Source organism: Poromitra crassiceps, assembly GCF_964638095.1.
Source record: "Poromitra crassiceps genome assembly, chromosome: 5".
Classification (NCBI taxonomy): Eukaryota; Metazoa; Chordata; class Actinopteri; order Beryciformes; family Melamphaidae; genus Poromitra; species Poromitra crassiceps.
The window spans coordinates 64726956-64740424 of NC_139642.1; the positions used below are offsets into that span (position 1 = coordinate 64726956).

At 42.1% G+C, this 13469-nt stretch overlaps 1 protein-coding gene across 1 annotated transcript; it reads right to left on the reverse strand.

Moving 5' to 3' along the window:
- Nucleotides 1–451: 451 nt before the first annotated feature.
- atf5b (activating transcription factor 5b) lies at nt 452–8481 on the reverse strand. Its single transcript, XM_083637636.1, has 4 exons — nt 8320–8481; nt 7377–7598; nt 5662–6805; nt 452–2595 (listed from the first exon to the last, which is right to left on the reverse strand). The coding sequence occupies exons 2-4, from the start codon at nt 7513–7515 to the stop codon at nt 2409–2411; spliced, it is 1470 nt and encodes a 489-aa protein (XP_083493762.1). The 5' UTR covers nt 7516–7598; nt 8320–8481; the 3' UTR covers nt 452–2408.
- Nucleotides 8482–13469: the final 4988 nt, after the last annotated feature.

The window sequence follows — 13469 nt, forward strand, 5'->3', positions numbered from 1 at the left end:
TGTTTCATTTTGTTGACATAATAGAGCCAAAGGTTTTTACAGAGGGCATTTTGTATATCCGTTTTGATCACTCCATAAATCAGAAAATACTGTCAATAGTCATTTAAAAAATAAATTTTCGCAGAATAAATAATTTTTGCTAATAAAATGTTATATAAATTCAGGCTATGAATGATAGATGAACAAACAACAACTTCAGAATAAAGTTAGAAACAAAACGTTTGGTGTATGTAAGGGCTACTGACGTGGAGATTTCTGGCTCAGAGGAGGAGAAAGAAACTGTCTGTCTGTCTGTCTGTCTGTCTGTCTGTCTGTCTGTCTGTCTGTCTGTCTGTGGTCTCTGACACAGGTCGCACAGCTGTGGGATGGCATCATAATGACGTTATAATAACAGCATGCATTGAAAAACAGTCCAAAGGCGGCAGTGAATGATACTACATAACTGGTTTATTTGGCTGAAATTTACCTGATGTATATAGGATTTCCTAACATTGACATCTCGTATTAAAAGGACCTGAATTTCAGACACATCGATTGATGAATTGAAAACAGAATTCCCATGAAGTCGTACCGTTACCCAACAACTATTTATTGTTGCGTCAACAGGTGATTGTTTGTTCGCAAATACAGCCGAGAGCGAAGGAAAGGAAAGAGCCAGTGAACGTGCTGCGTTTCTCACAGCACCAAACCAAAACCTGAGGGGAGGAGTCACACGGACACATACGGGCGAAACTCACTGATTGTCGCCAGTCGATGAGAATAAAAAGTCAACTGGGCAAATTGACGTGGTGGAGATCTTGAAGCCATGCAGTAAACAGAATATCGCCTTCATCAAATAACAATCGCACATGCTTTTCCAAAATCAAACATGCATTGGGTATTTCAGTGGGGTAAAGAAGTGTATAAATACTCAACATTTTAGCAATACAAATTTCTAAATGTTTCGCGACATTTGATGATTATTTCAAGAGCATGTTACATACTTTTCCAGCAATCCCTTTTATTCAGTTGATTGTTTTAAGCAAACGATGCGTAAATTAACAAAATAAAGTACAAAATAAAGAATAAAATATAATTATATTATGGATCTGTCTTGATGCCGCCAATGCGAGTCACAAAAACCACAAGCAAATTCAATCACTATTACTAATTCAAAAGAGCATTTTGTAAACGGTCAATCATTGCAAGCGCAAACTCAGTCATCACGAGGCTGTGAGTGCAGTTCGGTTCACAGTGGTCACGGACAAGTTGGGCATCTCCTCTGGAAGCCACCTCACTAAGGCTTGGAACATAGTGTAGTCACCCATTTGGAAAGGTGTGGTTTTTTTCCCTTTTTCTTCTTTTTGGAAAGGTATGTGTTTGTTCGATTATCCTCTCGGAACAAATATTTTTTCTTAGAAAAGAACTACCAAAATCATGCAACTACCATTTCATTTGTGTGAAACAAAACCAGTTTGGTGCTGTTGATTGGTTAGTTCGTGCTGGTTGGGGAGGTTGTAGCCTCAGAATTCGACTACTCACTCGTTGAACACTCAATCATAGTCTCAAAGGAGCACCCCAATATGGCGTTGCAGGCTCCATTCAAAGCTTGTTCATACATGTAGCAATCACAATAAAACACTTGCCTTAAACACAAGGTTGTTTGTCCGTCGAACCGGGAAATTCATGCGCATAAATATTGCGTCATTTCTGATACCGAGCCGATGTAATCATGCCAGAGCCTGTCATTTGTGTTCCTCCATTGAAAATTGTTGTTCTTCCGCTTCCCAGCGGGGAAATAGCGCCCTCTCTGCTGTGGCTACGGGTAGAAACCCGTAATTACACATCCGGAAGAACTGAAATTACAGGCTCGGGCATGACTGGTGATGACTCATGATGTCTCGGAATTAGAAACTACGCAATATTTAAGAACACGAATAGCCCGACTCAACGGACAACAACCTTGTGTATACACGAATCCGACGGCCAATTTGTGTATTCACAAGACGTTATTGTGTAACAATAACGTCACTTGAAATGCGGCTCGTTAAGTGGTATTTTTATTTACAATTTGAATAATTACTATCCCCATCCATAATAAGGTCGTACCTTCATCAGTAACTGGGGGCTACTGTCTCACGTTATCAATCCAGCTCATGACGCTGTTATCATTTGGCACTCTGCAGCAGCCAGCAGCAGCAGTCTAGCTGCGGGGACCTACCCCCGCAGTAATGGCGTCCCCACTAGATGGCAGCCTACACAAATTGGCCGTCGGATTCGTGTATATGGCAAGTGTTGTTTTATTGTGATTGCTACATGTATAAACATGTAGGGCCTTTGTGAATGGAGCCCGCAGCGCATATACGGCGTGCTACGCCAAGACTCATCATGAGGAACAGGCTGAGTGTGGGTGGAGCCTGGCTGGTGTTTTAGGCACTGCCGTCCTGTTTGAGGCGCTGGCTGCGAGCCTTGTACACCTCGATGAGCAGATCTTTGACGTATTGGATCTCTCGCTCCACAGACTCCGCCTTGTCCCGCAGCTCGCGGTTCTGTCCCTCCAGCCCATGAAGCTCCTCCTCCAGACAGTCCAGCTCCGCCCGCTTACGCAGTCTGTACCTGCAAGAGGAATACACAACACACGCTAGCTGTTAGCTTCTGCTTTAACCAGCCTTTACCTGCAAGAGGAACGCCCCACACGCGTCTGCTGCCTGTTAGATTCTGTTGCCTCTTAGTTTCTGTTAGCTGTTAGCTTCTCTTAGCTGTTAGCTTCTGCTGCCTGTTGGCTTTTAGCTTCAGTTAGCTTCTGCTGCCTGTTAGCTTCTGTTGCCTCTTAGCTTCTGTTAGCTGCTAGCTTCTTTACTTTACTTTATTTGTTTATTTGGTCAGGACCGTACACATTAATGAACAGTTAGCTATAGCCTACAGAGTCATCTATATGATAACAGTAAATATGTCGGATTTAGCTAAAAGCTCATTTGCATCCGTAGTCCTCTAGCTAGTCCCATAGCTTCTGTTAGCTGTTAGCTTCTGTTGCCTCTTAGCTTCTGCTAGCTGTTAGCTTCTGCTGCCTGTTTGCTGTTAGCTTCTGTTAGCGGCTAGCTTTTGCTGCCTGTTAGCTTCTGCTAGCTGTTTGCTTCTGCTGCCTTGTTAGCTGTTATCTTCTTTTAGCTGTTAGCTTCTGCTGTCTGTTAGCTTCTGCTGCTTAGCCTCTGTTAACTGTTAGCTTCTGCAGGCTGCCATCTGCATTACAGTAGGAGAAGGAACAGGACCTGTGTCTTATATGACAGTCGTTCTCGGTAACACTTTATAATAACTGCACGCTATGAAGCATTATTTCAGTGTTGGTAAAAACTTGCGTCATCATTTATAATGCCTGTTCCCCACATTAATAAGGTGTTAGAAAGCATTTACTAGTTGTTAGTTAAGTATTTTGCGTGACCTCATCTAAAGTTAGGACTATCTATGCCTTAAAAAGCATTTACAAATGAGATTGAGAGGCTGGCAATACCTGAAGTATACCATTCCAGCAGTACCTCAAGTAACTCACAAGTCTCAAAATTATTTTCATAACAGAAAAAGAAAACAAGACCAGGCACAAATTACTTACTAATGCTTTATAATAAATGAAGTATTTACTATAACTTAATGTTTCATATTATGAAATTATTATAACGAGTTCTGAATCTTTTTCATGTCAAGGACCTCTAAACTGACACGAATTAGACCACGGATGTTGAGGCCGTTTACACCTGGCATCTGTGATCAGATTGCTTGACCACATTAACCTGATTACATTTACAGCTGGCATTAATATGTGTCTCCAGGGTCTCCATAGAGTAGAGCAGCAGAAAAACAGTGGTGACTGTTGTTGTATGTGGTTTGAGAGGACACACTGCATTTACACTTGTGTTCAATGTGGTCACACACCCTGACCACCTCTGGATGTGGTTCGGCCGATCAGATCGCAATCCGTCCTCAATGTGTCTTGGGGGCGTTTACACCGGTACTTTCAAGTGGTCAAGCACTATCCCATTGCAATCTGATCACAGAAAACGCATGTTAGTGCCAGGTGTAAATGGCCTTGTTTTGTCCGAGGGTCCCCTTCTGACCAACCCATGACCAAAATAGTCATACATTCTGTCATTGTGTTACTTATGGATGGAATTATAGTGAAAATAAATTATTCCCCTTTTTGCCGGGGACCCTCTCAAGGACCTTTGGGGTATCCCGGACCCCACTTTGAGAACAACTGTCCATTAGTCATGCAGTACAGCCCTACACACACACACCCTGGCCTGAGGTCAGCCTATACTGACTGATGCTATTACACTACACACACACACCCTGGCCTGAGGTCAGCCTATACTGACTGATGCTACTACAATTCAATTAGTGAAGAATCCTAACCCTGATTGATTGCAACATGATCTCTCTTTTTTTTCAAATGAGCAATTACCCTTTTAGAACATTAAAGAGATTTAGAGAGTTTTTGTATGTATAATATCCACACACACACACACACACACACACACACACACACACACACACACACACACACACACACACACACACACACACACACACACACACACACACACACACACACACACACACACACACACAGACGTTAGGTGGGGATAGATTTGGCAGGCAGGATGGGGCTTTCCGTAGCCCTACGCCTCCTACACTGGGCTGGCTTTTCAGTCACGACCACCTCACTATGAACCAAATCTAATACACAAATCCAGCTATAGCTGTGTAACAAGCCTGCCATATTAAAGTCAGGTTTCCAAGATATTCCTGAATAAAACAACATCCATAATCTGCCTGACCATTATAGTAACAAATATCAAGGAAAAGTGTTGGGGGTTCATTCATTAATGGATATGGCATAAATAATATGAAAGCACAGATTTTCCTTTGATGAATATGGAGATTGTAATACACATGAATTCTCCAATGCAAGATTTGGGCAAATTCGTAACACTTTGTTTAAACAAAATAATTGGTTAGATTCATAAACCTCAAGTGTGGTTACCGGTATGAAAATGTTTTGTGGTTATTGTCATGAACCTTAATATGTTTCCATCAACAACACATAGCTTAATATTGCCCGAAAACCCATTCATGAGAGTCATTTCTAGGTGTTTAAGTAAAGACCTTATAATTGTTTTAAATGTCCTTTACAGGACTTAAAGTACTACTGAAGCTGAGCTCGGCACAAAGCCATTGACATGTTTCAAATCGGTCAAAGTATCAGGCCACAGCACAAGTTTTTCTTAAGTCAAATGAATGGAAGGTGAATTAATTTTTTTTCTTTTGCGTTTAAAAAAAACTTACCAATTAAGGCATGATAAATATGTGAAATATAAATATATACATGTATATATATTGTCATGTTTAGCCACATCTTGACAGTTTCCACAGCACATTTTGTGTTTCCACCTCTAACAGAAAACATTCTGTTGGACTTTTCCTTAACGTACTAAATCTAGTGTTTATTCATAAATGGGTTAAGGAGACAGACAGACAGACAGACAGACAGACAGACAGACAGGCAGGCAGACAGACAGACAGGCAGACAGACAGGCAGGCAGACAGACAGACAGACAGACAGGCAGGCAGACAGGCAGACAGACAGGCAGACAGACAGGCAGACAGACAGACAGACAGACAGCTTACCTGTGAGCAGCTGTCTTGTTCTGGTCTCTCTTCTTCTGCTTCCTCTCTCCGGTGTGGACCTCCAGAGGAGCAGCACCCACAGCCAGAGCCTTGTTGAGGGCCAGGCAGGGCTCATCCTTCAGCCTCTGGGGGGGGCGGTGGAGCTCGCCCTCCCCTCTGGATGGACATTCGTAGCTTTGGTCTGCAAGGCATTCTGGATAGAGGTAGTGGCCATGTTGGGGCTGGACAACTTGTGCTTGTGGGGGCTGATCTAGGTCACCTATAAAGCTGTGGTAAGGCTCTGCGCTGGCCATCGGCTGCTGGAAGTAGCCGTCGTTGGCCACCATTGTCTCTTGGGGCAGAGCGGAGAGTCCTCCTCCTCCTCCTCCTTCACCCTCGCCGTAACTTCCGTTTCCCTTCACGCTGTGCATCAGCTGTCCTTCTCGCTTGTGGTGGCTGTCATACGAGCCGCCATGACAGAAACCTCGCGCAATCTCCTCGCTGCAAAACATTCCTTCTGTAAAACAATAGCTCTCCTCTTCCTTCAACGATAAAGCACATTCTCTGACCTTCTTCACGCTACCAAGGCTATTCTTGCCAACTGTCTTCAGTGTGGAATAGTGGTTCACAGACAACTCTGTGCTTCCTGAGTAACTTCCCCTGGAGCCCCACGTATCGAGTCCGACGTCCTCCCCGACTTTCACAGCGTCACCGAGGAGTCTTCGCCCCTGGTTGTGGTGGTAGCGGTGGTGGTAGTTGTACGGGGCAGGTCGCGCTATTTTGGTTCTGCCGATGGGACCGCCACAGAAGCTCGCCAGGTCCAGTTCCCCTGTTGCCAAGGTAACAACCACAGGGCTGGTTTCTGATTGGCCGGTCCCATACGAAGCATAGGGTAACTGGTAATAAGACTGAGTGCTCATGGCTTGGGCACCCCGGTCACATTTGGAGGACTTGTTTGTGGCGGATGTGGACTCGGAGCGGAAGTAGTCCTCCAGCTGAGCCAGCTCCTCCTGCAGTAGAGAGGTCATGACCTCCAGATCCGAGGGCACCTTGACATCCTGTTCAAACGGCGACGGTGGGAGAGACGAGCTGGGAGAGGACTCAGTCGTCGACACAAACGAAGACAAATCAACTTTTTCCGTCATCCAATCCGTGTGACCATCACCTATGTAAAAAAAGAAAAAGAAAAAATCAGTAAAACAATATATTTTTTTCCATTCAGATGTTTATATAGTATGACTGAAGTACAAACAAGTGATTCAGGAAAAACATTATTTAAATCAGCTTGAGACGATAACTGTAAAAAATAGAAGGTTATCAAAATAATCAAATATAATAATAATAACAATAATAATAATAATAATAATAATAATAATAATAATAATAATAATAATAATAATAATAATAATAATCAGTAAAGCAATATTTTTTTTCATCCAGATGTTTATGTAGTATGGCTGAAGTATAAACAAGTGATTCAGGAAAAAACTATTTAAATCATGCAAGCTTCAGACGATAACTGTAAAAAATATAAATGTATCAATATAATCAAAGATTAAGCAATCAAATATTCCAAATGAACAACTAACCGATCATCTGAAAATGATTGAACAGCATTGTCTGCATTCGACAAATATCCACTTAGCTGTACTCACTGTACGACATTAGCCCCGTGCTGCACTGCGGCTCCGACCTCGGGATGTGGAAAAATAAAAAAGCATCTTGCTGTAACTCACCAATTAAGTGCTGCCTCTCCGCTGGCTCCGCCCCCGTCTCGCGCCGTGATTGGCTACGGCTAGCCTGTTGGAGTGGGGGAACGCCGGGGTCGCCTGTGGAAATGGGAGGAATTTTCCTGCGAAGGATCGATGCCGCCATTGTATCGTCTACTTCGGTCGAATTGTTCAAAAGCACAAATTGTGCACTGGGTTGAGGAAGGAGTTGTTGAAAGACCTGAAGACCTGGTGAGAAATGGGAAAAATGGGAAACATTTTTAAATAAAAAAAATTACAATTTTGAAATTTGACTTAAAGCCCTCTATTCAAGCTCCCAAAACACCAAATAATACCACCAACATATTAAAAATAATGTCAGATTGTTTAAAAGAAAATACTGTTTAAGAGAATTGTTTACTTTAAAGGTTTGCTGAAGTCAATACTTAACTAGGCTACACCTGTCTGTTCACCTGTCACTTCACACTTTCCAACCATTATGATTTTGTCACAACAATATAATTATCTATCCTTCAGTAGCCTCCAAAATAGGGATTTAAGATACCTTGAGCTACAATAAACCATGTAAAAAAAATATATATATAATATAATATAGAACTGTAAATGTAACAACAAAATGCAAAGTCTCATGTAGCCTATCTCATACACAAGGTGTGGAAAGTTTATTCTCAAAATGTAAGCTGTATCATAAAACATACAAAGTTATCCAGATAAAATATCAATATGCATGAAGTTAAATGAATACACTATTTTTCCACATGGGGGGAAAACTCTGATATTGTGCCTTTAAAATAAGTAGGTAAATGGAATAAATAAACAATGAGTCAATGCGTGCAGTAGCCTGTGATAGTAGTTTAAACAGTGTAACTGGTTAGTGGACTGAAGGAAGAAATAATGACTACAACTTTCCCCTGTCTGCCCCATCCAGAGCCAAAACAGTGTCACTTACCCCATAGTTTCTGAATAGCCTTGGAAAGCACACGCACGGAGCCTGGTAACGACAGAGGCAGCGGACAGCCTGCACGCTTTAAAAAGGCATGTTTTCAGTCTTTAGGACTGTATTTACACGAATACACTGCTCTGAGAAACTTTTTAAATCCGCTACTTCTTCTGCAACTCCTACAGCCCGGACCGCAGCACAGCAGACAGATCCCTCCGCGGTTTACAGAGTTCGCCCGGCCGTTACGTCATCAACCTGGGGACTTTCCCATTATCCAGAGACCACAGTGTTTTTAGAAACAGGGGGGGGGGCTGCCTTCTCCTGTCCTATTCTATGTATTTCATTTTATTTTGTATTACAGTATACTTTCCCCTGTTAAGTTATTACCTTGGTTTATTTTTATTTCGTTAAAAAAAACTATTAGAATATCTTAATTATGGATAGCTACTAATAGCCTATATTACTGTTATTGAGAATAATTATGATTAAATAAAGAGTGCTGGAGTGGGTGCAAGATGGAAATGAACTCAGCCTTTTCCTACATTAAGTGCTGCTCATCACACGACGACCTATAAAGGAGATTGTTTTTGTTTTTCTAATACGGAGTCAGAATCTGTATACAAATACAAACAAACGGCGCACAGAGTTGACGGATAAGGGCAACAGGCGCTATTTTTCTGTGCGCCGTGGCGGAAGGACACAGTGTTGCAGTTCGGAGGTGTAACTTTAGTTGCAGCCCTGTTGCATCAGACCCGCAGGGGATTGGCTGAGCGCTGGAACAATGTGGCCACACCATTGGCTTATGAGGAGAGGTTTCCGTTCCTATTGGCTAGCTGTCACTCTGACAGTCATTGGTAATCATCGCGCTGTAGGACCTTTGCACTGTCGATGATTACCAGTCATGTACTGGGTAGGCTAGCTTGCTAAATGGGCCAACTATCAGCTCCATAAGGGAAAGCACCCATATCAACACAATGACCTATCCTCATACACCAGTTTCACTTATGATGTAGGCTATAGCCTGCTGGGAATATACCTCACATGATTCATATCGGAGGAAAAAGGTGGATTAAATCGCTTTGCAAAAGAAAAAAGAAAAAATAGTTTGCCTGTGTTTACCCTCCATTACAGCCGTAATTGAGGTCATTTATCCAAGTCGACATCACCTGTAAGCCAGATGTCCTTATTAACAGAGATGGAAACTCACTTTACCGACAGAGCTGACCCAAATATTTTTCATATACTGTACATTCATAGTATAGCCTTTACATCATACTAAGTAGCCTAGGCTATAACAGTAGTAATGTATATGGGTCTTTTGGATGTTTTTGTCATAATATAATGAATACATTATTATTATTATTATTATTATTATTATTATTATTATTGTTGTTATTGTTATTGTTGTTGTTATTGGTTTGTCTTATGGTTTGTTTGTTTGTTTGGAGCTCATAGTTTACCCACCGTTTGATTTACCACAAATTATTCTCCATTATAAAATGGGTACCTCAAATCAAGCAATCTGATTGGTTCACAGCCATTGTATAATTCCAGTAACCGAGTTCAATAACCCATGGCCATGGGTTATTGGTTACCATGGCAACTCTCTTACTAAATGGCAGCGCTGAGCTCGAGCCAAACAGCTTTCTCCTGATCTGCTGTATGGAGGGTCACTAGTCCTTCAAGTCTTTGTACAATGAGTCATTATGGACGCATGATGGCGCAACTCTCTTACTAAAAGTACGTTACTTGGTGTCGGCATATGGCTCTGGGGCCGGTTGACACTGGTCTTAACTGCCTGTAACAGAGATCTCCGCGGAGACCTTTTTGACCGTCATCGTCGTAACTGCGGTCAACTGAGCCGTGTTCGTCGTAACACCGCCAGTTCGCTGTCTTTGAAAGCACGACGTTAGATTATAACTAACTAGTTGTGTGGCTTAGCCTTCCAAAATGTTGCCGTTAGTTTTTTAGAAGTTAATACATAGAATTGGGAACGTTACATTCAATTTCATTCAGACTGTCTTTCTGGCTCAATCGCCGCCATTGGTGCAACCGGCCCCTGGTCGGGCTTTGCTCTCAGCAAGCGCCGGATTGGCCAATGTCGACTTCAGTCTCCAGAACGATCCAATCAAATCACCCGCACGTCTATCTTCTTGCTAGAGGTCCCGCCTTCAGTAGTGTTTCAACTGACTATCAGAATAAAATGCCAGTCGGACTTATAGTGTTATTATTATTATATTATTATACTTGGAACCCTTTTATAAAAGCAATATAGCACTCGAGCAGCGTGTGTTGTGAAATATATCACACTGATAAGCTGTTATCCCACTCGGCCTGCGGCCTCGTGGGATAACAGCTTATCAGTGTGATATATTCAACACAACACACTTGCTCTCGTGATATATTGCTTAATTATAGTAGGCCTGTGTAGTGATATATGTCAACATTTTATGATTTGAATGTTTAGAAAGATTGATGAATGAATTGATGAATGAATTTGATTGATACATGTAATTGATAAGTATATGAGAGATCAGTGTTGGTAAACAAACAGCTTACAGCAGTTCAATGTGGAAACCATGCCCTCTTTGAACTGTAACTGCTCCTTCAGACTTGAAGCTAGACACTCCATTTAAACTTCTATCACCTCAATTCAGCCTTCATTGAGTTTTTGTACTTTTTGAGAAATTGCAGTTTATGTTTTTCTTTTCAGCCTTTATAATGGGACCCTGTGGAGCCAGCCTTGAGTGTCTCACTCTAGTAGGCTGTACTGTACTTTTTACTAAATTCACTTCATTTTAAAAGCTGCGACAGTTCATGCAACTTTAACCCTACATATATTATACATCAGACCCTTGAGCTACTTCTGCTAACACTCACAAAGTCAAAATATAAGTCGTGTGATGTATATTTTTTGAGATATTTTGCTTTATTTCATACTTCCGGGTGCCACTGCAGCAGGGCGTGGTGTCACGTTGATTTGTCTTATATTGTTAGGTTTATAATAATTATAGAAAATTCACCAAACTACAAAAATAAATAAAATTAGTCTTAGGCCTTTGGGTCTAATTTCCCGTATACAAATTTGAGTGGTTCTCTCTGTGTGTGTGTGTGTGTGTGTGTGTGTGTGTGTGTGTGTGTGTGTGTGTGTGTGTGTGTGTGTGTGTGTGTGTGTGTGTGTGTGTGTGTGTGTGTGTGTGTGTGTTTTGAGAGTGGACAATGACACAGTATTGCTTTAGTTTAGAGTAAGTGACACAAGCTCGCTGTGGCATGCAAACACACACACACACACTCACGCATACATGGCCTACATACACACCCACACACACTCTCTCAAACACACATAGCCTACATACACACACCCACACACACTCTCTCTCAAACACACATGCGCACACCGCACACACACAGACACACACACACACACACACACACACGTCCACACACACTCTCAAACACACATGCGCACAGCGCACACACACAGACACACACACACACACACACACACACGTCCACACAGAACTTGCACTATACAATTTCCCCTTTCACTTCATACTTTGAATCCATTCTGAATTTGTATTCCAGTGATATAATTATCATTCAACAGCCTCCACACAATAACTTAAGATACTTTGAGTTTGAGTTGAATCGTTCAGACTTGCAATACAATGATTGAATTAAGCAGGCTGTACACTTGAACTAAAATACAACAAATATAGTATACATGATTACACATAATTAAAACCCTAAATCCTATCCTATCATCAATACAGTACACATTTCTAAATGACAGAAAAGTCTGATGCTGTATGATATGGCGCAGTTTCTCAGTCTATTTATTCTTGTTTGGCAATGAGAACTGATTGTTTTTGTGACTGAACAGATGTGCCAAAAACTTTGATGTGAACGTCCCCACTAAGCTGATTGTGCAGGTACAAACCCAGGTGTTACAAGGTAGAGTACACTGTTTTTAAGCTATTTTTAATCATGTTCTGTATAACTTGCCAATGCAATAAAGGCATTTGAATTCTTTCCACGTCAAGTTGAGTGCCTCAGTTTCTTGTATCCTCCCAGCTAATCTATCCCCTGACAGAGAGCACCTTCTTTGGGACAGTTGATACCCTAAAGAAGCTGCTCTCCAGTCTGCTCATCCTCTACTGCAGTGGTTCCCAACCTGGGGGTCGGGACCCCCACAAGGGGTTCACTGGATTAGTCAAAGGCGTCACGAGATGATAGGACAGGAAAGGATACAGAAAACAACATTTTGGACACACAAAATTGTGATTTTTAAGCAGTGCAGTCGCTTCTATAAGTGACAATGTGTGTTTGTGGGCGAGATGTGTGAGCCAAGACGTGTAAGCCGAGATGTGTGGACGAGATTTAGCCTAGGCCCCGCCCCCAGCCCCCTGCTCTGCACAGACAGCTGAAACACAGGCGTAGTGAGAGAGTGTGTCTCTTCTCGAGGACGATAGCCTTTCAAAGCCGGTAAAGCACGCACGCACGCATGCGCACACGCACGCATGCATGCATGCACACATTCACGCACATGCGCGCACGCACAGTTTAAGAAAGGTCTGGAAATTAATGGACAGTTCATTTTCTCATTTGCGAGACATTGGCACGCTATGGAGAGCGCGGCTCGAAACACACATGTGCGTGCGCACACAGTATGTCAGAGAGAGGGGAGAGGGGGGTGGAGGAGAAGGCAGGGTGGGACCTGCTGCAGACTTGTGACCTTCACACCTGCACCACTTACTTTAGCACCTGGGTGTGATTTTATTTTTTATTATTATTGGGGGGGGTTTTCAAGCTTTCTTCAATTTCTTTGCTTTAGTTCTTGTGAATGTCTGTATTTTACCTCCTTAAGCATTTAAAAGACTCTAGCGTGCTTTGCTGTTCGCATGCTTCTCGTTCTCACCTGATAAACTGCCATGCGTTTCGCATATGTGCAGTTGAGGAATTGTGCGCCGCCACGTGGAGCCGCACGGCCGCCTTGTTATAGTAGTGAGATAAAACCAAATAAGTTCTCTTTCTAGAGCTGCAAGATTAGTCAATTAGTCAACTTGACGATCAGCAGAAGATTAATCAGCAACTATTTTGATAATTTAGTAATCGTTTTAGTCAACTTTTAAGCAAAAAATGTAAAAGAAAAATAGGTT